Source organism: Orbilia oligospora, assembly GCF_000225545.1.
Source record: "Orbilia oligospora ATCC 24927 unplaced genomic scaffold scaffold00097, whole genome shotgun sequence".
Classification (NCBI taxonomy): Eukaryota; Fungi; Ascomycota; class Orbiliomycetes; order Orbiliales; family Orbiliaceae; genus Orbilia; species Orbilia oligospora.
The window spans coordinates 26,781-51,145 of NW_011645654.1; the positions used below are offsets into that span (position 1 = coordinate 26,781).

The following is a 24,365-nucleotide window of genomic DNA, read 5'->3' on the forward strand; positions in this document are numbered from 1 at the left end:
CATGTACATTTACCGATACGTAATAGTTGGCCTTGGGGTAAACTTTTGTTAAAAAGCATAAGTGTGAAATAGTCGACCTAGAACTCTCATTCGAGTTCCAGAACTTTAGCCACCGAGCCGGGGTACAGAGTCCTACAGTAGATTTCCTGCTGTTTCTGAGGTATGAACTTTCTTTTCTCAACCCGTGCTTTCAAGCCATGCGCTTTATCCGCCATCACACGTTGCAAGTCAGGATCAGTTCGGTTAGAGGGGACGTAGGCTGAATGTCCAAGCACCCATTCCACATGCGAAGATATATATACTCGAGAGGGAGAGAAGGAAGCCCAGCGGTGGTTCCTTTCAAAAAAATATTCTCGGCGTTTCTGGCAGGCCAAAGCAGACGACAACTTTGCACAACGTTAGAGCCAATCCGTCCCTCAATCGCCGGCTAACGCTACGACCCAGTGGCTTTTGCCACTCTATTCGGCAGGTAAACATGTCGTTACCGGTATATTTCGAGCTCAGCTGGTCCATTCTGAGCACAATAGGCCTTGTTACATTCTTGATCGCGTGGATGGTTGCCGGAATCGTTCATCTTACGACTATTACCATGATACCAATCGTAGTGTCTGGAGCATGCGCTGTAGCAAATGGTCTGTGCTACTACGCTTTCTATGCTTCATATCCGGTACAATCGAGAGCGGTAGCAGCAGGATTTGCAGATATATTTTGGTTCATCCAAGAAGCAGGCCTGTCGATGTACTCTTACCAAATTCTGGCTAAAGTCCTCCAAAGGCGTCAAAAAACCGTTTTCATGCTATTGTTTTGGACATGTATAGCTGTCATATTTGGCTGTCGGCTCGGTATCCTGATATCAAGAATCGAAGAAATCCAAAATCCAGAAAATTCTCTCCAAAGAAGGATAAACCAACTTCACATGGCGTATTTCGTTATGATTGCCGTGGTAGAAACCATCAGCGCCTTTTTCCTCCTCCGGACATTCGCCAAAGCCAAGCGCGCTAGTGTCGCCATTCAATCATGGACAGCCAAAGGATTATTCGAGTTGCTATCGAGGAGCGCCGAGATCCGACTTGCGACATTGTGTCCGATCGGTATTACTCGGGCTATAACATATTCATTCCAGGCCACCGCCCAGTCTGCCACCAATACCGCGAGCCAACTAGACCGCTTCGTTTATACTTTGGAGTGTCTATTTCCAATGGTCATGATCGTTGATATCCTTGCTTCCAAGCTGACATACTCGAGAGCCACTTCAACAAATAGCGATAGGAGTCGTAGCAGAGCTAATGGGGGGACAGGCCCTGCCCCATCTTCAAATGCAAACGGTATCGAGGTAGAATTTTCAATAAGAACCGAATTCGACTCACCTAAGCGAAGCAACAGTAAAGCCATTCGACTAACCTCGCGGAATACTAACTCTGAAGAAACGATACCAGTTGCTAGTCATGGGGCAGAAGTTGGTCATTCCGCTAGCTGCCACGTTTGAAGCGGCCCCTTGGCCAACGAAACGAGCTTTGTACCTTTATCAATTTCTATCAGGCCGGCCGCCTTGTATGGACTATACATATATCTTTTAATGAATTCTGTACATATACTAAAGCGTGGATCGATTATATCGTGGAGTTTCCATTTCGGGTTTATAAATACATACATGTACTTTAGCGAGCTAGTATACCAATTTATTCCCTATCCTACTTTCTGCCTGATGCCACGATAGCATAAAGCGTAAGTTCTACGCCGTTTCCGTTGATCGCAGGCGAGAACATATCCTCCACTAAGTTGCTATAGTAAGCTAGAAATCTTTCTTGGGTGCTCTCATCCCAAGATGTAATTGTTGGACTAACATGTCTGAGAAACTCAACAAAAGCGCTTGCACCAATCTCTTTGCTTAGTTGTCGATTCACACAAGGCACAACTTCCGCTTTAACATCATGAAATCCTGCCTGGCGAAGGTTCCTCTCGCAACTTTCCGGGTCCATCCAGTTCTTTAGGATGGGCAAAATCAAGGGCTCCTCGGCAGCCGGGAAAAGTTTCTCATAGGCCGCAATAGCAGCCGTGGGCCACCGAACATCCTTCCAGGATGTGACTCCTATCCACCCACCGGGCTTCAAAGTTCTATACATCTCCGAGAGTCCCTTCTTTTCGTCCGGAAACATAAAAACACCGAGAGAACTGATAGAGTGCGTAAACTTCGCATCCTCAAAGGATAGCGCTTGCCCATCCATCTGTTGGACGGTAACAGTATCCCATCCCCTTCGCTCCTTGTAGGAGTTTGTGATATCGATCATCCCCTGGGCGTAATCTGTCGCAAAGATTTTTGGTGGCGGAGCTATGCTCTGGTTTAGTATTTCGCTAGTAGCCACGGCCGGTCCACAGGCATTATCGTGAATGACTGAATTAGAATCGATGGGGTGGTTCTCCTTTGAATGTGACAGCAAGGCTCTAACAATATCATTCTGCGCACCGCCAAGTCCATTCTCATACTTCTTTGCCATCTCATCAAAGATTTTAGAGGGAAGACTGATCTTCTTCTCGGGTTGAGTAGCCGCCATTTTTTTTGTCTTTTATACAACACTGAAGATTTGGACTTGTATAGAAGTAATTTCGGTCGGAGAAATGGTTGTTGCTAAAGATAATGGATGAGCGTATGCCCTCCAAATATGTGCAGATATTGAGAAGAAGCTTGCAGCTCTATTGGCTTCTGGGAAAGTAATAAGTGTGAAGATCTTAGATAGGTGACAATCACTAATGCACGGGTCTTACACTCGATTCTCTAGCTTTAATACAGCCCAGCTCCATCCTTTTTATAATCAGCACTCGAAGCGGTGAACGCGTCATACGCCTATACAAACCCCATGAAGCCACTCATACTAACTAACACCCCGCTCTCATCGGTTACATGTCGGATACTTTTATATCCCAGGCTAAATCATCGAGAGCTTGCGTCTGGCTTATAAATCTTCTCAAAATCCAGCACATCGGATCTTGGCACTCACACTACCCGGTACCGAAGGGGGGACAAATTATTTGATATCCAATCATTGTCGGATGTAGGCCCAGATAGACACATCTACGACATGGAACAGGGTTGTAGCATTGAACGGCAAAAGGCTTGGGCCTGGTAGCCAATCCCTTAAAGCTGACAAGAATTTGCAATTGCCGAGAGGCAGGGCTAGAGGAACTTCTAGAAATTAACGATATGTATTTCCTTACAGCAATTAAATACACTGTCGAGGCATCCATATACCGGGTTTTCTAGGCGTCAGAAAAAAGGCGAAACAAGCAAATATTTTGCGTCAGGCCTGAAGGTTTTCTGCAAAGAAATACGCCCTTCCGATCGGCTTCAATTTACCGTCGTTATCCAGAAGAGCAGCATTCGGTCCGACATTACTAACCAACTCCCTGGAAGCTCCAAAGTACGAGTATCGTTCGATGTAAGGTGTAGAGTCGAGTTGTGGAAGAACTTGGCTAATATACTGTCTGGTATTGTCGGCAGTATCTTTAGAGTCAGCGAACTCAGTAAGCCAAATTGGCAAGGATGGATATATCCTGTGATATTTTTCTAAGTGGGCCTTGAGGCTTGAGGCTGGTCTCCCGTAGTGGTGGAGGCAGAGGAGGTCGAAGGTACAGCCGGAACAGGCAGAGAAGAAGCTACAACGTGCCCAGATTAGGAGGTTAGTAAAATACCACAAACCCAACACAACAGAGCTAGAGGTGACTTTGAATCTCCCAGGATGCAGGCCACGGGCTTACTTAGACATCCAAGTAAATCCATCTGGACTAGAAGATACACCAGGGGTGCACAGTTTAATCCCTTGAGAAGAAAAAGGCTGAATGTATTGCTTCCAAAGTGTTGCTGCATCGATAGGTGACATGTCTGATCCACCCCATTTACGGGGGATGTCAGGCTCATTAAATCCGAGAATGTGACTAGGATTATTCACAAGTCAGTTCAGTTCGTTTTTTTTAATTTCCAAGAGGGTAGATGTATCCAAAAGACAAGTACCTAACTCTTCCGCCCGCTGATTTTATTTTATTAATGTTTCCTTGGATCGACTTAGCCTGGTCTTTCCCCCAGACCATCGGAACGAATTCCCATTGCGAAGATGCAAGCTGAGAGCTAGGTGATTGCCCGTAGTTGTAATACCAGGTGATGGTATTACCGGATCCCGTAAACTGCTGATAATCGGTAGGATAAGTACTGTTGAACAAGAAGACTATACCTCGCTTGTGATTTTTCGGCGCGAGTTCAGCAACTTCTTGCCCCAAAACGAGGACGAGGAAGATTAAGAAGCCAAATAACATTGCGGAATGTTGAAACAGTGGAGGTTAGGATATATTCTTAGCGATGCTTCGCGATTTGATTCTTCACGGCATTTTACGCACCTAATTGTTAGCAACCGCTCAGAAACCGGAGTTCGAGTAGCCTCCACGAGCCGACAGGTTGAACGTCATGAACAAGTATTGGAAGCTGTTTTAATGCATAGGTTAAACTCACCAAGATTTCTATTTTGCCACCGTACTAGTGGATGCCGAATATGCTTGAGGAGGGTTCTTGACATATGAGAGATGGAGATGGTGCGAGGTGAGGTTGAACTGGAGAAGTCGATGTCGGGCCCTAGGCCTAGGGCCCCCAACACGGCTTTGGGAAGAAGAAGAATCATGTTCTCACATACAGCGCTGCTATTCTCGTTGTCGATATTGCTATAAATAATGCTATAATACTACACCGAAGTACTGTCTGCATTGAAATTCGAACTCGTATACAGGAGAGGCCTCCACCAGGCCGGTTTGATGAGCCGGTTGATTCTATGCCCGATTTCTTTTAGTCTAGCTGGGGCTGCAGCGCTGCAGCAGAAACCTTTTCATCCAAAGAAATCGATGCCACCAGCCTCGAGTTTAGGAGCGAACTTTACCATAATTCCTTAAGCCTCAATTGAGGAATTTGATTATAACGGCTGCCGTCAGTTCAACGTAAGTACTTATGTAAGTACAGTACATACCTTTATTCCTTGACGGATTAGGCGAGGCCTGACTCAGATTGCCGATGCATGAAACGGATACCACGAGGTATCTTGATTACCAACTTAAGTACCTATGGCAAAATTTTTATGCTTCATATCATATTAAGCCATCTCGAGCACCAATCTCGTTCTCCCCATTCCGATTGCGAGTTTATCGGTAGGAGGAGCTATTTGGCCTCAATTTTCCGAAACCTCGGTCCAAAATCGGTCAACTAAAAACGTGAGCCGGGAGCCGGGCATCTTATAAACTTAAATTCCTCCCCACATATAATCTCCCCTTTATATAGAACACGTACTCTCCAGCTACAGCTTTAATTTGATGTCAAAACTATAAATATCTGACTAACTATCTTCGTGCCAGATCAATTTATTCACCAGCCTATGCAAGCCCCGAATCGCGACAATGACGCAGATGGCTCTTCTAATTCTTCTGGCTCAATAGAAAGTTCGAGCTTGTTGACAAACGCCTCTTTGTGAACTTCCCACCCGGAGGGATGCTGGCATGTCCTCGTACGAGGATACTTGGGTCGTATAGGTAGGTAATTATCCCGAGGAAAAAACTTCCAGAGCCTCCTCGCCGTCGTCTTGCAGGGTTGTATTGGCTCAAACATACAAAAACCCAAAGCGCAAATTTACCACGAACATTATCCCATGCCAACGGTTTTAATTCAGGAACCGGGACTTCGTATCAATTTCTGGGAAACGCACCAACAGGGATCGAGTGACTTCCAAGACTTTCTTGGGTGGTATCCGCGTCAACGAAAACAGATTGCAATAACGTGATGGTTCTTCTTTGAAGGTCAATATATCCCGTAAATATGCATCGGATTGATCAGTATTCACAAAATTCCCATAAACTGAGCTCCCATGCGCCCCTAGGACCCATCCGCTCCATCCTTTTCATCGTCTCGACTGCAACACGGGGACCTCAGAATGCAACGTCGAAAAATCTGTGGACCCCCATTTGGGTAGACTGCAGCCTTTTCAAAGCGGGCAAATTGAGAAAAAACACGACTGCAACTGAGTAGAGAAATTGTGATTACTATCGATAGATTACCCCTATCAAACCTAGTAACCACGTTGTTATCGATGCCGGTTTTGCCGACCTTGTTACCTTCACCGTTTGCCCGCCCAAAGAAAACTAACCCAGAAAAGGACGGCAATCCGGTCAACTCCAGGCAAATGCCCCACATTCAAGTCTGCAGGGTCTCGCCATGCGGCCTCGTAATCCTGAATCAAGACCAGGGGGGCGGGAGATGGTCCACTAGCGAATTTGGGCGGGCGCACCTTCTCCAAGACCACGCCACCACGCTGGGTTCCGGAGTATTGACATGGCGCCCAAAGAGCATCCTTCAATGGGGCTCTAACAATTGAGAGGAGAAGGAGGATGATATTCACGCTCGGATAAATAGAGCGCCCCTCCCGACGTTGATATGACGGCTCTTCCTAGCCTTTTCTTTGAATTTGAGTATCTACGCTTCATATTCGGGCTCATCTAGCTCTGTCACTCGTTCCTAGCAGTTCGCTCGATTCACTTCCAATAGTCGCGCGGAGGCCTTTTGCTCTTCCCGCATTACATTAATACTTTAAGCAAAATACAACAATAATCATTCAGAATCGGAGACTTTCGCACTTAACAAGTAATATATAATCATACAAAATGACTGGAGCTATTTCTTCTTACATCTCGCTCCTCCCATTTCTCTCTTCGGTATTTACAACTCTCGTAATCTCAACGCCGATTGAAAGACGTGCGGAGCCAGCCGCCAAGCCAGGGTTCAATAGGGTCTGGTACGATGATTGGGGTCATAAAAACGGCATCACACACAACTGGAATTTCAATCTGGGAACTTCTTATCCTGGCCAAGTCGCTCAGTGGGGCACTGGTGAAATCCAAACGTACACAAACAAGACTGAAAACATCAGAATTGTCAACAAGGTCCTTTATATCACTCCAAAGAAAGGGAAAGATGCGAAGGGAAAGATCACTTGGACATCCGGCCGCCTTGAAAGTAAAAGAGGCAGTCAATGGGCTTGCGCAAATGGCAAGAAGATGCTTGTAGAGGCATCGATCAAGCTTGGTAGCGCCGGAGAGGCCCAGCAAAAGGGAATATGGTAAGGGAAATGATCTCAGGAATTCCGGAAACGAGCGAGCGCAAGATGCTCTATCTGTCCGATGAAAAATTAATAATCACGATTAACTAAATGAAAAACTACTAGGCCTGCATTTTGGATGCTTGGAGATGTTTTCCGTGCCCAAGGATATAAAGGATGGCCAGAAGTCGGTATGTGATCGATGACATCTCAAATTACTTTTACTGTCCCATAAGAATGGCTGCTCAAGTTTATAATAGGCGAACTAGATATCATGGAATCAGTCAATGGCAAGCGCGAGGCCTGGGGTCTTCTTCACTGCGGTGTCTACGACGGTCAAATCCCCATCAGAGGGCCATGTAACGAACCCGACGGAAGAGGTGGATCCGTGAAAGGAATAGGTCGTGGTCTCTGGCACACCTATGGAATCGAGATCGACAGAACCACAAAGAATTGGAAGACTGAGAAGGTCACCTGGATCATCAACGGTGTCCGTCGCCATTCTATTACCGGCTCTCAAATTAACAATTCTACTGCATGGTGAGTCCTAAATTTCGACCCAAAGATACATTGCCTTTGGAGCTGTTGCGTGAACACATCGGCTAAGCATACCCATGAATCCACAGGGAATTTCTTACCCACAAGAAGATGTTTATTCTACTCAATGTTGCAGTCGGTGGTGGTTTCCCTAATGGCGTCGAGCCGGGCAATGCTCTCACGCCATTCTCCACGACTATCGATGGCGACAGCGTCGGAATGCAAGTTGATTGGGTTGGCGTTTGGCAACAAGCTTAAAATTTTACCATCCATCACAATCTCGAACAGACTATTTTTATACCTTCTTCATCATCTTCATCTATTGCAATCATAATATTTATTTATTTTTTTAGATCTAGCGCTATAGCATTGGAGATACCCCATTTCAACGGCAATAAACAATACCCCCAAGATTATCTTCTAGGTAATGAACCGGCACTTGCTCTATTCAACTAATTCAGATTTACTCAGGATCAGAGTCTTAGATTTCGAGTATACGTAGTCGAACTCAACGCTTGTGGACAATAGTTAAGGATATACACCTGTATATCAGGTTAGATCTAGATGTATCGATATCAGAATTTATTATGCTAGCCATAATGCATAGTCTCGCGAGGTAGGATAACGGGTTTAAACAAGTGATGTAGTCAATGTAAGCCAGTTGTGAAACTCCAAAATAGAAGGGAATGGATTTTGTACAATATAGCCTAGATACACGAATCATAACTTTCTAAAGTGGTATCCAGCTTAAACGCAAAGACTTTGATGTGACAAAAGAGAATCCCTCACAAATCTTTCCATCTTCTAACTATTTAATCGGGCAAAACAGATCATAGGTTTTATTGGAGATAGAAAAACGATGAACGTGAATGTATGTGGGCAAATGAATGGAAAGCGGGCTTCCAGATATGCTCAGCGTCTATGTTTCAACGAGTTCTTTCTTTGGTTAGGGGCTACCCTCGGCTCAAGCTCGAAGGGAAATATTTTATGATAAAACATCTCGTACGATGTGTCCCGTATCTGTCAGGACTTAGTTTCTTGCTTGGTAAATATCCAAGTTGATGCATACATATTCACCCTAGAGAACACAACGATTAACCTTTGCCCTGCTTGTAATTATATCGACTCAGATTAGCGAACTTACCGATCGATGCAAGGTGTCTTATCTCTAGACCCAATCCTTGTCGCTTTGAATCCTTCGCTCTCAAAGATCTGCGCATACCAAGGCTCAATGCCGGCGCTTCGGATCATAACTCTTCCACCAACTTTGAGAACACGATGGAAAGTTTGGATCTGTTCCCGAGCACCATTGGCATGGGGATCGAACCAGTCCATGCTGTCCATAACGACAGCAATAGTCAAGCTCTCATCAGCCATTCTATTGAGGACCTCAGAAATTTCATCGGTGTGTATTCTTAAATTATCAAATGCACCAGCCTGGGCATAGTGAATGTGTGCTTTTGGTGTGAGGTAGAGCGGGTGACATGTGCGTGTATAGCGAGATAGAAGGCAAAGGAGGTAGTAGGGGTTTTCAGTTGAAAGAAGGGTTGTCTCAATGACAGGATCAAAAGTTTCAATCAAATACTGTCGAACACCGGAATCAAGCGACGATGCGACAGGGTTTGGTCCTTGTTGACGGGCCAAGAAATCTTGATCGATGATAGCACGTTGGTTTTGTGGAACACCCAAGGCCTTCCATAGCCACTTTTCAGAGCTGATAATGGTGTAGTTAAGAACTCTGTTCAGCAAGATCCTTCTCAGACCGCGTTTCCAAAGCTTGACTTGTTCTTCAAGGGTGGTGGCGGAGGCAAGTTTTTCAAGTTCACCGGAAAGCCCAAGAACCTGGCAGATACGGGCGAGAAGGATCAAAGCGTGCCGAGAGCCGCCGGTATGATAAAGCCCGCCGTTTTTCTCGTCAAAAGCAGCAGGGCCGTGATGCATCCAATATTGGAAGGCAAGTGAAGAAAGATGGGGTGCGAGTTTGGTAATCAAGAGTTCCCTGAAGTTATGATGTTTGCCTTTTCCAAATAATCTCCAAACGTCACGGTATGGAAGAGCAGAGAAAGCTGCAAGCTTGAGTTCGAGAAGGTGGTTTTGATTGGGGCTGATAAAAAGAAATTATTAATTCAACCTACTCAGCAATTTCGATCGATAAGCAACAACAGAAACAAGTTTGACTTACTTAAGATCAACCGCATGAATCCGCTTAGGATTTTCCAAAACGTAGCCCAAGATATTGTCACCAGCACTAGTGATAGCCAAGATTTCGTCCTCGGAGTTAATGTTGAGGATTCTAAGGTCTTCATTGACATCCTCCCATGTGAAGGCGTAGATGTATTCATCGCCAAATTGACGATGCTTTTGTAGTTGATCATCATAGTAGACCCTCCATCTGTGATTTTGGTACCATGAAGGCGGAAGAGGAAGACTGGCAGACATATTGATGACAGCACATTCGTAAGCTTTAGACTCAACATCATTGAAGTTGATAGAATTGAGGTTTGCAACAGCGCGGTTGTGTAGATCCAAAGCCTTGATGAAGGGGGAGCTAGTGGTGGGGGAAAGGACAGTTGAAGCAGTGGCCTGCTTGGCTTCAAAGTACCCAGAGTTCTTCCTGCATCCGACCCAGATGTAGTATGGGATTCTGAAACCGAGAAGTTTGCACCGCGAGTTGGTATTATGGACAGTGCCAAAACGGTATTCGAGGTAATCGCGCCTAGCAGCATCCAAGTTGACACGATCCATCTCAAACCATGTTCTCCAGAACACTCGAGAGATCCACATGCAATGACGATCGAGAGAGCCCCCAAGGTAATTGCGCGAGATGAAGTCACTTTGGTTTTGCACATAAAAATCGGCGACACCGATGAGGCCGTGAGTGGATAGGACTTCAGACATGTTGTCGATGGCGCAGTGAAAGTCGGGGATCATAGAGAGTGAATAAGAGAGTGTGATCAAGTCAGCGCTGTAACGTTCAGTCTCAGCGTTTGGTGAAGTTGGGCGAGACGACGATGCACTGCTGTTGGTGGTCATGGTTGACAATGCGATATCGTTTCGCCCTTCGAATGTTTCTAGACGGAAAAACCTAGCATCCTGGCAAAGCACCTTGATGTTTTTCCAGCCTAATCGTTCAAAGCGCGCAACGGCTACTTTGCAAAGAGATGGGGAGAGATCGACAAGATAGACAGTTTCGAAAAAATTGGGTACATCCACAAATTCAGCCATCTTCTCGATGTTGTAACCGGTTCCCCCACCGACCTACAAAGAACAAAGAAAGGCGACCGCATGTTAGAAAAGAGGTTTGGAGAAAGAACAATATACTTTGTGACACCCCGAAGGAAAGTGTGGAAGGTATATAATTAATATTTGCAATTTCAACTTACATCAACCCAAACAGGCTTGCGCCTGATCTTGCGAGTTTCAATCTTATACTTGAGTTGCGCTGCCACAAGTCCCAACATATCCTCTCGTCCAGAAAGTAGCTTAGTGCGAGTCGCATCATAAACACTAGCCTGGGAGCTGTAGAAGCTTTCAAGGGCATCTTGCTGGTTTCCGGTTCCGTCGCCGGAGTGCGGTTTTAGGAAACATGAGTAAACGAACAAAATTAAATTCTTGATGTTGGCGAGAATCCCTGTCTCTGCTTTTTTGGTGTGCATGGCCCGGTAGACGACAAACAGCACAACCGCGAGAACAGCTGTCCCAGCAAGCGACACACGGAGAAATTGGTCTTGAAAAACATTTGATAGAAGTTGAAATTCCATCTTGAAAAGGTATCCGGTTGACGGATAGGAGGGAAAGGAGGGGGAAAGGACCTGACGGAAGAGAAAAAAGTATGAGCGACGTGTGGGTGGTGACCCTCTGGAGGAAGTCGATATATATAGTCCTCCAAAGGCGCAATGGCTATATTAGAGAAGGGCTTCAAGCAACTTGCGTGGCGGCTTCAAGACAGGCGACTGCACCGAATATAACCCGTGGGGAAATCTGCTATATCTATCATATGAACACCCATGTGGGTCCCTTTCCTTTCGAACGAGGGGTAGTCAAGAACCCTTATAAGAGCTTGAATTGTCTACAATAGGTCGCGCTTGGAGAGGTAATTGGCGATATACTAGTATCGACCAATCATTTAGGCCACATGTCAACCCGAAGCTCAGAGCTTACTCTGCTGTGCACTAACCCAGCATGAAAGTTGAGAGCGGGATGGGGGTTGTTGGGCCCTGCATTGAGAAAGAGATCAAGGTTGGGACTCGTGCCTGATAAGCTACTCAAGATGGCGGGTATGGTAGAGTAGTGGGGGAAGGCCGGAGAGCATACTACGTTATCGATAACAGCGACTTCCGCTTCAAAGTATTGCATGCTAGAAAGACAGGCAGAGGATCCCGGTCGAAGCAGTATTCTAGCTGCAGCTCTATTCCATCCACGCTTGGGGCCATCGCTTTCTGAGAGCCACTCGTTTTTGACATGTGCTGCGGTCACCGAAATTCGCGCGAGAATATTCTCAAACGTAGATCGGACGAAAATTGCTTAGTCCGCTATCCTTTTTGATACAAAGGCCGTTGAAGAGGCGAGGTTTGGTCGAGTTCAAGGTTTCCGTGAAGACAAAAGTCCGACATGGCTGAGGTTGAGAGACATAAGGTTCATCGCGATGGATGTTGAACCGGCGACCAATGAAGTTTCTTGTTTCACCCACGAAGTTGGCGAATGGTCCATCTTGGCGCAACCTGCAGGGGTGAGCTCTCACGAGAACGCGCTGGGAACGATTAACCAAGCGACAGCAAAACTCGGCCAGCTTCAGACACTTCCTCGATATTAACATGACGGGAGACCCTCGAATTTATGTTCAAAGCTTTGCTATTCAATCACGTAATCTCAGGTGGCCCGCAGCACATGACCATATCTGCGTGAGATACGAGGTGCATGGTCTTGATCTTGGATATGAGCACGCATCTGTAAACCGGCCGGCTTTGTTGGAAAAACAGGAATGATATAGTCTTTTGAAGGTCATGCAGAGGATGAGGCAATTCAATTGTGGACACAGTTACTTAGAAATTAGTTAGGTGCTTAGGTGGTTCGAGATGAAAGAATTATTTGGAAATCAAGCTAGTACTCGCACTAGGGGAAGATATGAGATTCCATTATGGACCAAATGCGCGGTTTTTCTTAACCAGACAGCATTATAGCTCACTAATAACCTGCTTAATGACTGTCGCGAGATCCTCCTTGCTCAATCCTAGCACCTCATTAGAAAGTCCAAGCTCAGTCTCAAAATCGCTTCCACTTCGTTCGTGGTACATCGCCGCCGTGATCAAAGGCCTGATAGCAGTGCTGTCCCTTCTTCTCAACACCTGCTCTTTGCCAGCTTCAACTTTCTCAGTGCTGCTTGTTTTGTCAACGATCCAGCTATCGCCTGTCACCGCTTCCAGAGTCGCTAAGATCTCGTTTTGAGCGGTTGTGAAGGATCCAACATATACGTATTTGTTTTCAGTTTTGTCTGGGTTTTGTAGAACTCCAATGACGGCCGATGAGACTTGGGCAACAGTTGAGGCGGTGAATGGACGGTCTCCTGAGTCGTATATAGTTGCACGGCGGGCTGATATGTCGAAACCTAGAACGCCTAGCTTTAAGCTCTGCGGACGCGATTGTCCAACTATCAGCACTGGAATGTTTCATACAGCCAGGAGGCTACTCTATATACCCTATCAAAAACTGGACCGGTGACAATCCCAGTCCATGTCAACCCATTGCTAGTTTGGCTCTCAAGGTAATTTTTTATTTCAACCTTTCGAGAGAAGATAGGAACGAGTTCTTGGGCTTCCTTGTTATCGGTATTGCTTCCAAATTCGCTTGGAATGAACCGTTTCACCCCAGCCGCGACGGCTGCATCAATCAATTTTTTTTGTTCTCCCAGAGCGGCACCTGCGACGGCGCTGACGACAGCGTCTTGGCCATTGAAAGCCTCTTCGAGTGAAGACGGAGAGTAATCTGTGTCGAGTATACGAAAGCCATCTGGGAACGCGCGACTTGCCGAGCCGCTGCGAGTTAGAATGGATACGGTGAAAGCCCCTGAGGCTGCGAGAGCCTGGACTATGGGAGCCCCTAAGTTGCCAGTACCCTAAAAATATCATGTCAATTGGTGTTATATTTGTGGTTGAGGTATTCATGTAAGTTGGCAGGATTCCTGGTATATTGACATACACCGACAACGACAACGTTTTTGATGTCCGACATTGTAGTTATTCAATATTGATATTCTATGTCGGCTCGTATTCGAAAATTAGCGGTCGCCCAAGATTTCGAATGCATCCCGCCAAAAGGTGAAAGAGCCTGTTATATCGTAAAATTACGGTTCGTCTTCTGAGCGTAATATCGATCACGTATACAGTACGTGTTGGCTGCAATGCAATGCTAGATGTGATCGATGCATTCGAAAGCACTTCTAACATCACACCGCGGGATAATATCAAGTGTCAAGATCGTACCTCGAAATTTAAGAGCAAATTGCTATGGATATACCCGTTGTCGCGAATTCCGGCAATCGCAAATTAATTAAACGTCGAACCCTCAACCTAGCTTCAACTCTCAAGCGGGGTAGTTTGGTTGGGGATGGTCTTTCTGCGTGGTAGAATGGCCCGGCCAAATTACCCCACTCCAACGCAGCGGACGTCCCAAGGAACGCCATATTGATGACATCAACTTCTCGTAGGCCTTTACAATACTTGGTACTCACTTCTTTACTACTAAGGTAAGTAAGTACTTAAGTAAGTACCTAAGTATTCAGTTCCGATGATTTTATTCGCTGGATGCGAGTTGTCGACCCGAGTCGACGTGGGGTGTTCACATTCGATGCAGCGCGGCGCCTTGGACTTCGCTAGGCTGAAGAATCGGGCTAGTCGGGAATTTTGCCCCTGTCAGCCGCATTAATTGTGTTCATCTTAATCTTAATCTCAAGATCAATTTCAGGCGGTCTGCTGGTTGTGTTCTTAAAAGGAACCCAGCCCTTCAGCTGCTTGTTATCCATTGTTATCTGGCTTTGTCCAGGTCCACGTCGCTCTTTTTACCCCAGCGTCCTCGGCCAATCTTATACAAAATCCGCAAATCGATACCCACTGATTGCAATTGGATGTGGTTGCGGATTGGCGTTTGACATTCGATTTGACATTCGAAGTTGTACCGTGTATACACCCTCGTTCGATTATAGAATTCTTCCGGATAACGACCCGTCTTTCCTTCGAGTATGCCAAATATGACCGGTTGAGCATCGGACAAAGGGATATCGAAATTATATTTACAGTCACTCGTTCAACAAAAACATTTCCTCCAGGACTCGTGTAAAATTATACCGAGAATCTTTCTACTAGTTCGCCATCATGGCGCGTCATTCACTCGACCTACCTTCTTCGACTAAAGCGACGGACTCTCAAACTCCAAAGGAGCCGCCTGTTACATGGTCGTCCTTGCCGCATAAATCGCAACTTTTAATTCTCGCAGCATGCCGCCTTTCCGAGCCCCTCAGTAATACATGCCTTCTCCCATATCTGTATTATCTAATACGGTCGCTTGACACTGGTGACGGCAAGGATGGACATAAATCCTCCAACTCCTCAATATCTCGAAGGGCGGGCTTGCTCGTGGCAGCGTTCGCACTGGCCCAATTTGCAACCAGTATGATTTGGGCGCGCCTGGCAGATAGATATGGCCGAAAGGTCGTTATCGTTTACCCATTGCTTGCTTCAATTATCGCGAACTTGGGCTTCGGGTTTGGGACCACGATACCTAGGGTGATGTTCTGGAGGTTGATCGCTGGAGTTGCTAACGGAAACATCGGAGTTATGAGGACCATGACCGCCGAAATCGTGAAAGAAAGGAAATACCAGTCACGAGCTTTTTTGTTACTCCCATTGGTCTTCAACAGCGGTAATATCGCCGGCTTGGCTTTGGGCGGCCTACTTGCGACGCCCACAAAAAGTCTCCCCTGGCTATTTGGTGGTGTGAAATGGATGGAGAAATACCCCTTTGCCTTACCGACGATGGTCAACGCTATGGTTCTGAGCTTCGCTTTGATCCTCGCAATCGGAGGACTAAAGGAGACCCTTCCTTCGAAAATTGGACAAAGAGATTTAGGGCTTGAACTCGGGAGGCGGTTTACACGCTTGATACTACGACTACGGGCTCACGGCTATCAGACACTAAACGACGATGAAGAATCGAAGACAGAGCTCAGTTCATTTTCTTCGTCGCGACAACCCGCGCCAGCTACCCCGGGCGTAATCTCCCCGCCGGTCACTCTCAAGACGAAAGCCATTGCGGTAACGCTGGCTGGATTCACATTTCTCCCATTCCACAATGCTGCCTTTATGCAACTATTTCCTATTTTCATGTCCACGCCATTTAACAAGAACAACGCCAACCATGAAGCACATGGGCTTTTCTTCACCGGTGGACTAGGCTACGACTCCTCAACCGTCGGCCTCTATCTATCTGCATTCGGTTGCTCCGGAATTTTTCTACAGATGTTCATATACCCGACCCTCCAAGCGAAATTCGGTACTCTCAAGATTTTCCAATTCGCCTTTGTAATGTTTCCACTGAGTTACATCCTTACTCCATATGTTCTTCTTCTCGAAGGGCCCACAGCCCGAGGAACAGCCATTGCCTTCGTATTGTTTCTCCAAGTCATAGCCCGAACCCTCGCTATTCCTAGTTCTGTGATCCTACTCACAAATGCAGCTCCATCTCCAAAACTTCTTGGAACATTACACGGAATCGGAAACATGCTATCTTCACTTGCTCGGGCGGTCGGACCTGCCCTTGGGGGGTGGATCAGTGCAAAGGGCATGGAAATAGGAATGGTAGGTTGTGTCTGGTGGACTTACCTGACTGTGATTGCTGTCTTAGGGGTAATGGTAAGCTGGAAGATGGAAGAAGGGAAGAGTCCTCATGAGAGAGTGCAAAGTCTCAGACGGAAAGAAGACGATTAATCTTGGGTTTTATTTGATTTTTGCTTATCCTTTATGCCTTAATGTCAAGTTGAGGGTCAAATTCGTGTCCAGATATCTACTTAGATACCTTGGCTGATCTGACCCACGCTTTAATTATACCTTATGATGGATTTACTGCACTTGCAATGTATATACACATAGTTTCTATGCCTAGAACGAATTTGGTGTTCTACTAACTAGGCGTTAACTTCTCCGTATATACATATTGAGTCGAACTAACATCAGCGGCTGGGCCCTTCATATTAGGTACCCGGCTCGATTTTCATGCGACACAGCAGATCGCGTAGAAAACGTAAAGACACACGCCAGCTTCCCTGCTTTTGATGATTCGCTGGTTTATGTATATAGGTATATACTTATAAGTATATACCACCAAACTTCAATACATGCAACATATTAGTGGTCAATATGTATCACTAGGCACTACAGCCAAGGCATTCCCAAGGCGACTTTTTCGGGCCTGCATCATGACTTGTTAGACTCAATAGCACTTTTGGCACCCAGTACCCCTTGCCAAGACGGAGCATTTGTTTGCTTGCAAATTGCTCGATATCATATTTTGGGGATAACAACGACTCATGGAGATTCGATTCAAGTATATTAACTAGACCCGCGATTGCAGAACTCGTCCCATTTTTTGTAATACACGCTAAATTAGTTTATAACATCGAACCTAGTTCCTCCATAGTTATCTAATGCAACTGTGGCAGCGTCCGTAAACACAACCTAGAAACTAGATCGATATTCAAAGGTAGATATATCGAAATGTTTGGGCCCAGTCCATGCTGTCCAGGCTTGCCAGCACACCAACCTGAATTTGCGTTTCCAACAATCCGGTATCCTCACGTTTTAGAAGAATCTTTCAAATTTGAAAGGCTTAAAAGTCGAGAACTCTCCATTCAAAAGGCATCAATTGCATTCCGTGAGCTACTCGATTGGACCGAAAAGCTCGAAGATCGAAATTTTGTCGCCGAATGGCTCCGCGAAAGATTGGAGTCCAATATCGAAGATAGTCTACGATCGCCTGTCTGGAATCGGGAAGATATAACATACTGGTTTGGCGAACTAAAAAAATATAAAAATTATATTGAGACCATACGAGAGGAGGGGGTTTCTGTCGAACCTGCCACCGATGGGGTATGGAAAAGCCATGGGCTGATGGATGAAAATCTAAGACAAGCCTTAATTGACGGTAAGTACGCCCTAGGGTAGAATATCGACCTAAGGTTAAACCACACTATATGAAAGTACTCGAGTATTGAACCATTTCTTATTAAATAGCCACGAAGACACTGGAACTCGCAATTGCCGAAGTTCCATTTCCACCAACATGGCTGCCATCATGGGCCAAAACATCCCCTCCACCTCCAAGGCCTCCGTTTCCACCCCTATCACCCCCAACCCATCAGTGGGCAGGGATAAGCTGTCTACTTGAGCCGTCGATGTATCCTATAGCTTACAACCAAACACTCACTTTCAAAAATGGTGAATTCACAAAGATATCCCCTCCAGACGGGTACCGAGTAAAGGATTACGACCATGCATACTGCTGGTTGCCTTCAGAACTTGACATTTCAAAAGATGGTAAAAGAACCAAGATCGTCTCATACATCAATAACTTATCGAAACCAGAAGAGGAAGAGTTGTTCTATCCTCTCCTCCAGACCATATTCACAAATTTTATACCACTTTTCGATCATTGTTTGGCTGAGATGGCAGAGGGAATTTGGCACCAATCAAGATGCAAGGTCTATAGACATCTTACCAAAGATAGGAGTGATAACTCCACAGATTGGAATCTTAAATTTTCCCCCCATGGTTGGTACCGACCAAAATTATATACACCAAAACTGGAGTACCTCGAGACATACAGAAAGCTACTCCATCAGTTTAGATCTGGCGAAAATATGTCATTTGATATCGTTAAATGGCAAGGAAAGATAAACTGGGATGGAGACGATCTCCAAAAGCAAGAGGATCAAGTTCTAGTGGCTAATCCTTGGGATTTGCCGCCCGAGAGAATGTGGGCTCCTCCTACCCTTTCCTCCGATATGACTTTAAAAGGAAAGAGGGTAAAAGTATTTGTAAGGATAGCTCATATCGAACTGATACCGGAGAGGCCTGAATGGGGTGGCGGAAAGTGGAGTCTGGCTGGCTGGATCGTATGGTACCCTCGATCACATAATTAATATCGTTTTAGATTTCACTAATTGCAAACTAACACCCTCCTCTTTAGAACGAACGAATTGTTGCCAATGGAATATATTGCTATTCCCGAGAAAACATAACGGAAACTCACCTAGCCTTACGACGCAAAAAACATTCATTAATCGTGAATTCCATCCAAGAAATAGAACCCATTTCAGTCAAGGTAATACCAGTCACTCTTGGGATATAAGGATCCGATAACTGTCAAATATCTCCGGGACTCTGGCGCTAATTTTGCACGGTTGTATCGGCGTAATAGGAAAACGACGCTATTGTGTATACAAATATTTACGAAAGCCGGATCGCGCCCTTCAATCTAGTTGACAGAACAAAACCGGGCAGTTTGAAATTGCTTGTTTTTCACCTTTGTGACCCCAATGCTGATGTAAGTGTTATCTTACTTTGCCGCTACCGTTGAATTCACAAGCTAACAAAAACTCCACTACATCAGTTACCAACCACGCGGGATATCATTCCACAACAGCCAGGTGCATATGAACAGGTGCTTCGTAAAAGTGGGTTAGGTTTGTTACCTGAAGATGTCTTCAATCTCATTCTCCAAGAATTGGAGACCCCACGGATGTCTACGGCAGTTCCAAGATCTCACAGGAGTATTTTGCCTACAAATAATACACGACTACCCCTTGAAGACTCTGATTCTGAAGATTTCGGGGTTGGAATCCGGAATAGCTATGGATATCACGGCAGCCTCTCGTGCGTCAACTTACTGAAGCACCAGAATCAACCATTTTCTAGACATGCTGTCATCGGGAACAATAGTTGGGAGAGAATAATAAATCAACCACTTCTGGTTCCACTGCCTAGGTCATCCCCACTGTCTCAAGCGTTTCCAAGGGGTGCAATATGCGAAAGATATTCACCCCCTCCCCCTGCCCTAGCCAATCGCTTAGTATCCCGCCCACAGCGTAGAAGAAAGGCATCTGATGCATCCCAAGCCCATCTACTCGGCTCTACGATAAATCACTGGGAGCTTGGTTGGAAATATATGCCTCCTCCTCCACCTGCTCCCCCATTTCCACCTCTTAGCACTTTTCTAAGCCCTGTTCAGATCAAGAGATACGAAGATGATTGCAATCGTGAGTGAGGTATTGTCATCTTTGGTGCGCTCCCTTCGGTCTCTTTCGCCAGGTCCCCAGCGCGGACCTTGGCGACATCGATTCGGCCAGATGGACCCAGAGTCGCCAGCTCACATTGTTGGGAATGAAAATTAGTCTTAGATATATATATAGCTTAATACGTATTCGAAATCATAATCTCTATGCCTGAAAGGGCCCATTTTGTTTATGAATCTCTGAAATCAAAATAAATATTAAGTCTGATATCTGCTAGAATAATACGTTGCGATAGTTATACTGCATTTCTGCTACAGGCTCGCATCAGCGTTATTGCCAGTTACTTAGATACCCCATTTTATATACAGAGAGGTATGTGAATATTACATTAGCCTCAAGCCCAGGTGCTTAAGGCTACATGGATATGAACAGATATGTACCAGATATACACAAGTAGTCTCACGGCATCTCAGCTCTCCCTACTGGCCACCCACTCTCTATCGGCGGCTTCGGTAGCGGCTTCCACAGATACCCCTCTTCATCACCATACTCGCTTCCCTCGTCAGTCTCTTCTCTCCCATAAGCCTCGATAATTGAAGCTCTGTACCCTTCATGTCCCAAATTCATTGCATCTTGCTCAACAACCTCCACTGTCATCTCAGACCCTGGTTGCACAGTTTCATAACTCAAACTCTGTGAAAAAGGGAATCCTTCGATGATTTTACTACTATCCGTAGATCTACCTCTCTTATACTTTCCCTTCTTCGCTCGGGCATTCCCTCTTCTTGCTTCAAGTTCTCCAAACCTTCTTAGGCTTGATGTTTCAATGCCCTCGCTTTTACTCCTAGCTCTCCGTCTCATAGAGGCCCTCTTAACTGCTCCAAATAAAGGTGGATCAGCCTCTTCCCATCTTTGCACTTTTCTCCCCCTAGTTGTCGGTGGGCTCGGCAACTCTTTCTCCTCCTTCCTGATTGCCAAAGGGGGCGGAATAGGTACCTCCATCAGAGTCGTATTCCCAATCGTCAAGGGCTCCGGTAGTCCTGGACAGCCCTCTGGCAGGTTCCAATGCTGTATAGTCGGAAGCCTGAATCTATCCGGCGTCATCGGTGGCGTCAAAACTGCAGAAGTATCTCTGATATTCCTAGCTGTTGAAGCTCCATTCTCTGGTAAAACGACATCACCTGGTAAAACGCCCTTCGAGCTTCCGGCGATAGACTCCAAATAAGAAGTTCGACAATTCCCGAATCCAATCATTCCATAATCATTCCCAAGGCTAGTCGGTCTCTTAGGTAGAGTATCATCCGAACTTTTACTCCTTCTCGAAGTCTCATCGGTTGTTATCTTAGGAAGATGAACAATGGAATCTTTAATTCTTTCATGTTCCAACTTTTTCTCAAGTTTAACCATCTTTGCTCGTCGAAATTTAACATAGCCATACATACAAATCCCCAATGTCCCCAGAAGCCCTGCTACTCCGCAAAGGGTGATAAGAATCACTCCGACATGAGATTGTAGTATATTCTCTTGACTAGCAGGGACAAGAACTCTCTTCTGTGTTGACATTTTCATCGTATAGGAAGAGCCCTTTACGCAGGCTCTTCCATGTTGCGTGAGGGATCGACAATGATCTCTCGAAGGATGGACGACACGTTTTCTCTGTGCAAGTCAAAGGTCGTCGGTAAATTCTTTCTCTGAAATTACGAGTTGAGGAGGCCTCGAATGGTCGCAGGAACAATAAGAGCAAGAATAACAAGTGGCCTCCTTTATTTACCCTACCGTTACCTTTAAATTCAAGGACTTCATGGTATATGGCAAGTGGGATTGAGCCGATATGGATACAAGATGTGAGTGGAAATTAGAATGGTTTGAGCTAGAAAAAACCATGTTACCTATCTACAAAACGCGGTCCCACGTTATCAACGAACGGGAACGAGCAAATAAGCTCGAGAAAGACGAGAGAGATAGCACGTATGCATGCATACCATCTACCTCATTCCTTATCAAGCGCTTCACCATCGCCGAACAACTTCCTCCCCAGCAGCGCCTCCAAAATCGTCACAGAACTCCAGGGAACCACTTCTTTCTTATCATTAATCCCGCTCAACTCCATCTCATCAAACAGATATCTCGTTGTAAAAATCAAACAAGTAGCCACCCAAACATACCCTAAAACACGCTCAAAGTTTCTCGACGGACCGTCCCCCCTCAAGGTCCGGTAAAATATCGAAAACTGCTCTTCCACAAAGCATAAAATCGCATGGAGAACGAAAAATACCATCTGGTCACTCCCTCGATAGGGTGTATTTTTATCCTTTGGAAGGCCTCGAGGAAAAGGCATACCAGAGATTGGTATTGCATGAATCAGCCCTGAAATGAAAAATGCGAGGAAACGTGTTATATTATGCGCCTTTACGCTCCGGGGCTCTAAGCCAAGTAGATCAACCAAACCTAGCCCGTATTTTTCGAAGATCTATTAAATTAATTAATTGTTCGGTCTGAAAAGATTGAATGGGATCTTCCAGAGTATGGACAAAATTGCCTTACATTTCTGAACAATTGGTGCCATGTCTTAGCCCAGAACCTTCGCAGACTATAAGCCTCTTGGACTGGACCTAAAACCGGCGGCCAATCCTACGAAATAAGCAAATAATTAACGATTAGTTAGTCCAAACTTTTTACATAACGATTGATTCAAATGAAAAACTCACCTCCGGCCTACTGATCCCAATAAGAACCGCGGCCACTGCCATCATCTGATAATTGAACACTGTAGTCACATACATCGACACCATCGCAAATATACTATTCAAAGCCATCTCCCCCACTCCCCGACTAGCAGAGCTTCCATATCCCTCGAGACTCCCATGGTATTTCGTAAATTCGAATAAAGCCCTCATCTTCCACAAAACATCCAAAACACAACCATACACGAAAACCACGGGAACATTTTTAAGAAGGTATTCCCAACGAGAAGCATATGAGGGCTGCGGAGGTATATTCCTTACTCTCCAGTTCCATGGTATTCCTCTCAAAGTTGTAATCCAAGAAAAGCCCCAAAAGAACTTCTTCACACTAGATTGCTCCATAACATGCCAGCCATCCGGATCAGTATCTCTACGGTCCGTAGTATCAGGTGAGTTCTCCCATATCAACGTCGGCAATAATCTCAACGTCATCAAAGTTGTTAGGAATCCGCATAGAAATGCCGGATCTGGCTCATCTGACCTCAGGTTGTACACAATCGCAATTTGGACAGCCAAGAGGGCAAGATACTGCTTTTCCCGTATCGACGAAGGTTTGAAGATGAACCGGGTGGCTTGGAGAGGGAAAATTGATAGAGCAGTAAGAACACGTATCGTTGGTTCGATAGTCATGATTTTGAAGTGTGGATCTTGGCGAATATGTGAAGTTAAAATGCAATGCGTGTAATACGGGCAAGTCGGCGACCGGCCCTTGCTTTTGAAAGGGCGGTGACTCCAAATTTCTATTCACCCAAAACGCCTAGATCTTGGGCTTGTCGGGAAGCGGGGAAGCCTTGCGATGACAATGCGGTCGTGAGGATATTCACTCCATGTAAATCAGGTTAGGGAGACTCCATATCCCAAATGTCGGAACGGAGAATGGAATTGTTGAGGCTGAGCAACCCCCGGCCATGATCCTTCAGTTAGTGCAACAAAAAAGTCGTGTGTTACATTTTGGAAGATCATGTGTTGAGAACACTTGTGTGACAATAAAATAGGCTATTCAATTATCCGCACAATCAGCTGCTGCCTGAATGAAGCTTGAAGGCTGAGAAATCGCTTTCACATCGATGCAACCGGAAACGGAACCAAGTCTACTATTACCTAGACACTATCAATAGCTTGGGCCGGTTCCCACATGGATGAATACATAAGTGCCTAGTATAGTGTAAGACTTACAATTAATCGGCTGCAGATGCATCGACGCCCGCTCATGGACTTGAATCGCGCGAAGATAAACGTGCATACAATCAACTTCGCAGCACTGATACCTCTTCTCAGGTGACAAAACTTCCCCTAATATAATTGTAACTGATAGTCACCCAGCTTATCAAAACTGTTGCAAAATCTGCGTTGTTTAGCATATCATGCAAGGCCCTCGACCCACTCACATGCCTACAAGGGTCATCCATTAGTCAATTTCAAAGTGGAGCGGTAGCCGACATCTGTCTACGTAAGCTAATACGAGAAAAAAATCTCCTGTACACCAAGTCATCCCAAAAGTGCAGTCTCTAGCAATCTGGCGGATAGAACTAAACCAAAATATATTAAAGCGGCGAAGCTAGGTACGGTACCATATACGTGCGCAGATCATACCATGATACCTAACTAAATAGCCCCTAATATCATGATCCATCGCATGATATCCAAGACTCTCCCACCCAGGAAGGCGGAAAGGTATATAGGTAG

The 24,365-nt window shown here is 45.6% G+C and overlaps 10 protein-coding genes across 10 annotated transcripts; 4 read left to right on the plus strand and 6 right to left on the minus strand.

The window, feature by feature from the left end:
* Positions 1 to 475: 475 nt before the first annotated feature.
* AOL_s00097g9 (uncharacterized protein) lies at positions 476 to 1,486 on the plus strand (the record flags this gene model as incomplete). Its single annotated transcript, XM_011125842.1, has 1 exon — positions 476 to 1,486. One exon carries the CDS (start codon positions 476 to 478, stop codon positions 1,484 to 1,486), a length of 1,011 nt encoding a protein of 336 aa, XP_011124144.1.
* Positions 1,487 to 1,691: 205 nt separating this feature from the next.
* On the minus strand, positions 1,692 to 2,552 carry AOL_s00097g10 (uncharacterized protein; the record flags this gene model as incomplete). The annotated part of the gene is made up of 1 exon (XM_011125843.1): positions 1,692 to 2,552. The coding sequence occupies one exon, from the start codon at positions 2,550 to 2,552 to the stop codon at positions 1,692 to 1,694; it is 861 nt and encodes a 286-aa protein (XP_011124145.1).
* Positions 2,553 to 3,296: 744 nt separating this feature from the next.
* Positions 3,297 to 4,305, minus strand: AOL_s00097g11 (uncharacterized protein; the record flags this gene model as incomplete). The annotated part of the gene is made up of 3 exons (XM_011125844.1): positions 3,297 to 3,651; positions 3,754 to 3,930; positions 4,007 to 4,305. 3 exons carry the CDS (start codon positions 4,303 to 4,305, stop codon positions 3,297 to 3,299), a joined length of 831 nt encoding a protein of 276 aa, XP_011124146.1.
* Positions 4,306 to 6,684: 2,379 nt separating this feature from the next.
* On the plus strand, positions 6,685 to 7,913 carry AOL_s00097g12 (uncharacterized protein; the record flags this gene model as incomplete). The annotated part of the gene is made up of 4 exons (XM_011125845.1): positions 6,685 to 7,139; positions 7,245 to 7,309; positions 7,379 to 7,658; positions 7,745 to 7,913. The coding sequence occupies 4 exons, from the start codon at positions 6,685 to 6,687 to the stop codon at positions 7,911 to 7,913; spliced, it is 969 nt and encodes a 322-aa protein (XP_011124147.1).
* Positions 7,914 to 8,795: 882 nt separating this feature from the next.
* Positions 8,796 to 11,416, minus strand: AOL_s00097g13 (uncharacterized protein; the record flags this gene model as incomplete). The annotated part of the gene is made up of 3 exons (XM_011125846.1): positions 8,796 to 9,759; positions 9,838 to 10,913; positions 11,039 to 11,416. The coding sequence occupies 3 exons, from the start codon at positions 11,414 to 11,416 to the stop codon at positions 8,796 to 8,798; spliced, it is 2,418 nt and encodes an 805-aa protein (XP_011124148.1).
* Positions 11,417 to 12,829: 1,413 nt separating this feature from the next.
* AOL_s00097g14 (uncharacterized protein) lies at positions 12,830 to 13,883 on the minus strand (the record flags this gene model as incomplete). Its single annotated transcript, XM_011125847.1, has 3 exons — positions 12,830 to 13,282; positions 13,351 to 13,767; positions 13,851 to 13,883. The coding sequence occupies 3 exons, from the start codon at positions 13,881 to 13,883 to the stop codon at positions 12,830 to 12,832; spliced, it is 903 nt and encodes a 300-aa protein (XP_011124149.1).
* A 1,139-nt stretch (positions 13,884 to 15,022) lies between these two features.
* Positions 15,023 to 16,633, plus strand: AOL_s00097g15 (uncharacterized protein; the record flags this gene model as incomplete). Its single annotated transcript, XM_011125848.1, has 1 exon — positions 15,023 to 16,633. The coding sequence occupies one exon, from the start codon at positions 15,023 to 15,025 to the stop codon at positions 16,631 to 16,633; it is 1,611 nt and encodes a 536-aa protein (XP_011124150.1).
* Positions 16,634 to 17,419: 786 nt separating this feature from the next.
* On the plus strand, positions 17,420 to 18,875 carry AOL_s00097g16 (uncharacterized protein; the record flags this gene model as incomplete). The annotated part of the gene is made up of 3 exons (XM_011125849.1): positions 17,420 to 17,846; positions 17,936 to 18,816; positions 18,855 to 18,875. 3 exons carry the CDS (start codon positions 17,420 to 17,422, stop codon positions 18,873 to 18,875), a joined length of 1,329 nt encoding a protein of 442 aa, XP_011124151.1.
* A 1,519-nt stretch (positions 18,876 to 20,394) lies between these two features.
* On the minus strand, positions 20,395 to 21,498 carry AOL_s00097g17 (uncharacterized protein; the record flags this gene model as incomplete). The annotated part of the gene is made up of 1 exon (XM_011125850.1): positions 20,395 to 21,498. The coding sequence occupies one exon, from the start codon at positions 21,496 to 21,498 to the stop codon at positions 20,395 to 20,397; it is 1,104 nt and encodes a 367-aa protein (XP_011124152.1).
* A 427-nt stretch (positions 21,499 to 21,925) lies between these two features.
* Positions 21,926 to 23,309, minus strand: AOL_s00097g18 (uncharacterized protein; the record flags this gene model as incomplete). The annotated part of the gene is made up of 3 exons (XM_011125851.1): positions 21,926 to 22,405; positions 22,480 to 22,566; positions 22,644 to 23,309. 3 exons carry the CDS (start codon positions 23,307 to 23,309, stop codon positions 21,926 to 21,928), a joined length of 1,233 nt encoding a protein of 410 aa, XP_011124153.1.
* Positions 23,310 to 24,365: the final 1,056 nt, after the last annotated feature.